The 3041-nt window shown below is 51.7% G+C and overlaps 1 protein-coding gene across 1 annotated transcript; it reads right to left on the bottom strand.

The window, feature by feature from the left end:
- Positions 1-403: 403 nt before the first annotated feature.
- On the bottom strand, positions 404-2334 carry LOC124654756 (serine/threonine-protein kinase BLUS1-like). Its single transcript, XM_047193744.1, has one exon. The coding sequence runs from the start codon at positions 2202-2204 to the stop codon at positions 660-662; it is 1545 nt and encodes a 514-aa protein (XP_047049700.1). The 5' UTR covers positions 2205-2334; the 3' UTR covers positions 404-659.
- Between the last annotated feature and the right edge of the window lie 707 nt (positions 2335-3041).

The following is a 3041-nucleotide window of genomic DNA, read 5'->3' as shown; positions in this document are numbered from 1 at the left end:
TCATCAACAACTTTAGCATGATCTAGTGGAGCATATGTGGGCGATAAGAGGAGACGCTGCATGAGTCTTGATCTCTTTGAACTTCTTGAATTTTAATTTATTTTAATGTTGTATGCACTATTCTATTGCTGTGTTTGAATTTTGTTATTTATTTGGTTGAATAATTTTATTTGGTTGAATTGTGGTTTGCAAATATGGATGATGTTGTGATACAACATGTAAAAACAATAACAATAGCAAATATTTTGTATTTGGACCAGCCATTTGGGGCACTGCTGTGGGCTGGAATGGCGGCCGCTTCTGCCGGCGTCTGCCAAAACGGAGATGTCGACGCTATTGCCAGACAGAGTTCCAGGGCCGATGACGATGCCCTAATAGTCTGCATTAATACTTCTGGCGTGCTACATGGAGTACCATTTATCTACAACAATCCAAATATAGAGACATACTCTCTCTGTTTGAAAATGTAAAATGTTTTAGGTACTTATAAAGTAGATTAGATACAATATAAAGTGAGTGACCTACATACTAAAAATAGACTAGATATAAATTAAAGTGGGTGAACCAAAGAAAATACGTCCCGAAACGAAATGGATGACTGCACGTTATATATATGCCGTTCACGCAAAATGTCCAGCTTGCCGATTGTCATATTATTATCAGGTAGCCTTCTCGTGCAGAAGCTCCTCCAGGTGGGCATTCCTGGTGATTTCCTCCTCCACCTCCAAGGTCAGTTCTTCCACCCTCTCCTCGAGCTGGCGCACGTACGCGAGTAGCATCTTCTCCCTCGCCGTCGTGTCGCGGCAGCAATTGCCGTCGAGGTGATAGCAGGTACCCTCTAGTTCCTGCGCCAGCATCCTTTTCTGCAGCTCGAGGCTCCCCAAGATAGTCATCAGATGTGGCACCACCACACCTTTCACGCCAAACCCCTCCTCGTTTTCTTGATCATCACATTCACTTTGCGGCATGCCCTTGTCTCCATCCTCTCCGGCGCCGCCTTCGCAAGTTGGCTCGAGCACGGGATATTTGTCATCAAACGGATGGAACCGCCGTGCTGCCGTGTCGTTCAGATCGAGCTCCTCGAAGCTCTCCACATCTTCCTTTGCGCTGAAGTTCCAGCCACTCATGCGGCGGTTCTTGACGATGCTTGCCTGGCCGTGGCACGGCGACACGCACCGCGCGCCCCCTGCGGTACAGCCGCAGAAGCTCGTGACGTCCTGCAGGCACCGCTCCTCGATGCTCGGCACGCCGCTGAGCACGGTGCGGACGAGGTAGTCCTTGGAGCGGCAGCCCTTGAAGAAGGGGTGCCGGAGCAGCTTCTCCGCCGACGGCCGCTTGGCCGGCTCCTGGCAGAGGCAGGAGGACACCATGTCCTTGAACGCCTTGGAGAACTTCTTCTTCTTCGAGTTCTCCGCGTCCTCCAGCCGGACGCGGCTCGTGACCCTCAGCAGCATCGACTTGGACGGCGGCAGGTGGGAGAGCGGCGGCCGCCCGTGCGCGAGCTCGAGGGCCGTGATGCCGAACGACCAGATGTCCGCCTTGATGCCGTACCCGACGTGCGAGTGGATGACCTCCGGCGCCATCCAGTACGGCGTCCCTGCCATCTCGCTGAAGTAGGAGGATGAGCCGAGCACAACCTGCGGGGCGTGGGTCAGTGGCCCTGACAGCGAGGATGCCGCCGCCGGCGGGGTCTCGTAGATGGACGCGGACACGCCGAAGTCGGCGAGCTTCACGGAGCCGTCCGAGTCCACCAGCACGTTCCCGGCCTTGATGTCGCGGTGGATCCGACCCTGCTCGTGGAGGTAGCACAGCGCGCGAAGGGTCTCCTTGAGCACCACCGCGATGCACGGCTCCGGGAGGCCGTCGGGGAACCCGTGGGCCAGGATGGAGTGCAGTGAGCCGGCGGCCATGAACGGCATGACCACCCACAGGTGGCTGCCGACCGTGAAGGAGCAGTGCGCGCGCAGCACGTTGGCGTGCGACAGGAGCGCCATGGCCTTGGCCTCACGCCACACGTCCTCGAGGTTGGCGCGGGAGCGCTCCAGGTCGATGGCCTTGATGGCCACCGGCGCCGACCCGAGCGGCAGGCATGCGGCCTTGTACACCACGGCGCTCACGCCGCTGCCGATCTTGCAGAGAAGACGGTAGGACTCCGGGTTGAGCGGGTACTTGGATTGGCCGCCAGCACCCGCGTCGTCTGCCATTTCTGTGGGAGGCCGGAGCTCACAAAATGAATGTAACGTAGCAAACACCAGAGATGTCCGCAGTGAAAGACCACTGCTTGAGCTAATTAAAGCGGCCTAATTGGGGTGTGCACAAGAGATGTCCGTGATCGCTTGTGGTCAGGACTCAGAGGAAGGTTGAGGTGAGAACTAATAAGCCGTGGTCCACTGTTAGCACTGCATGTGAAGTAGGAAAAGATGATCTCAAAGATGAAAGGAGAGTGCTCACAGGGCCTTGCGTGCTGCTGTCGTGAATAGATGGATGCGGCAAAGAGACGGGTTTCTCGTGAACCCTCTCATTTTACAAGTTACTTTTCTGTTTGAAGGGGAAGACGCACTAAGGCCCTTAATTCATGAAAAGTGACTAATTAATTAGCTCAGTTCTTACCTAGGTGATGTATCATCAAATTTCAGTTACACCCTATGCACGTTGTAACTCATGGCTGGCACAACGAAACAAATCCAACGGTTTGAAACATACTTTTCAGTTTCAACTCATAATGTAATTAATGACTAGCACAAATTACTCCCTCCTATACCAATGAGTAAAGCTTATATTTTTCTAAAAAATCAAGCTAAATAATGTTTGATCAAACTTTAAGAAACGATATCAACAACTATGATACGATATATAGGCATCATATTAAATATATTTCACAGCGTATCTAACGATATTGGTTTTCTATTGTATATTATGATATTTCTTTCTATAAAAACATGGTCAAACCTTGCATACTTTGAAAACGTCTTACTCATTGTAACGGAGGTTGTGCAAATAAAAATCGAACATACGAGTGTATTTTTCTTAGTTGCAACACA

The sequence above is a fragment of the Lolium rigidum genome, chromosome 5 (assembly GCF_022539505.1).
Source record: "Lolium rigidum isolate FL_2022 chromosome 5, APGP_CSIRO_Lrig_0.1, whole genome shotgun sequence".
In the NCBI taxonomy this organism is placed as follows: Eukaryota; Viridiplantae; Streptophyta; class Magnoliopsida; order Poales; family Poaceae; genus Lolium; species Lolium rigidum.
The sequence above is the reverse complement of the archived record's forward strand: the minus strand, read 5'-3'. Positions and strand labels throughout refer to the sequence as shown.

Coding starts and splice junctions, on each gene's coding strand:
- LOC124654756 (XM_047193744.1), bottom strand. CDS start 2,204: ATGGCAGACGACGCGGGTGCTGGCGGCCAATCCAAGTACCCGCTCAAC.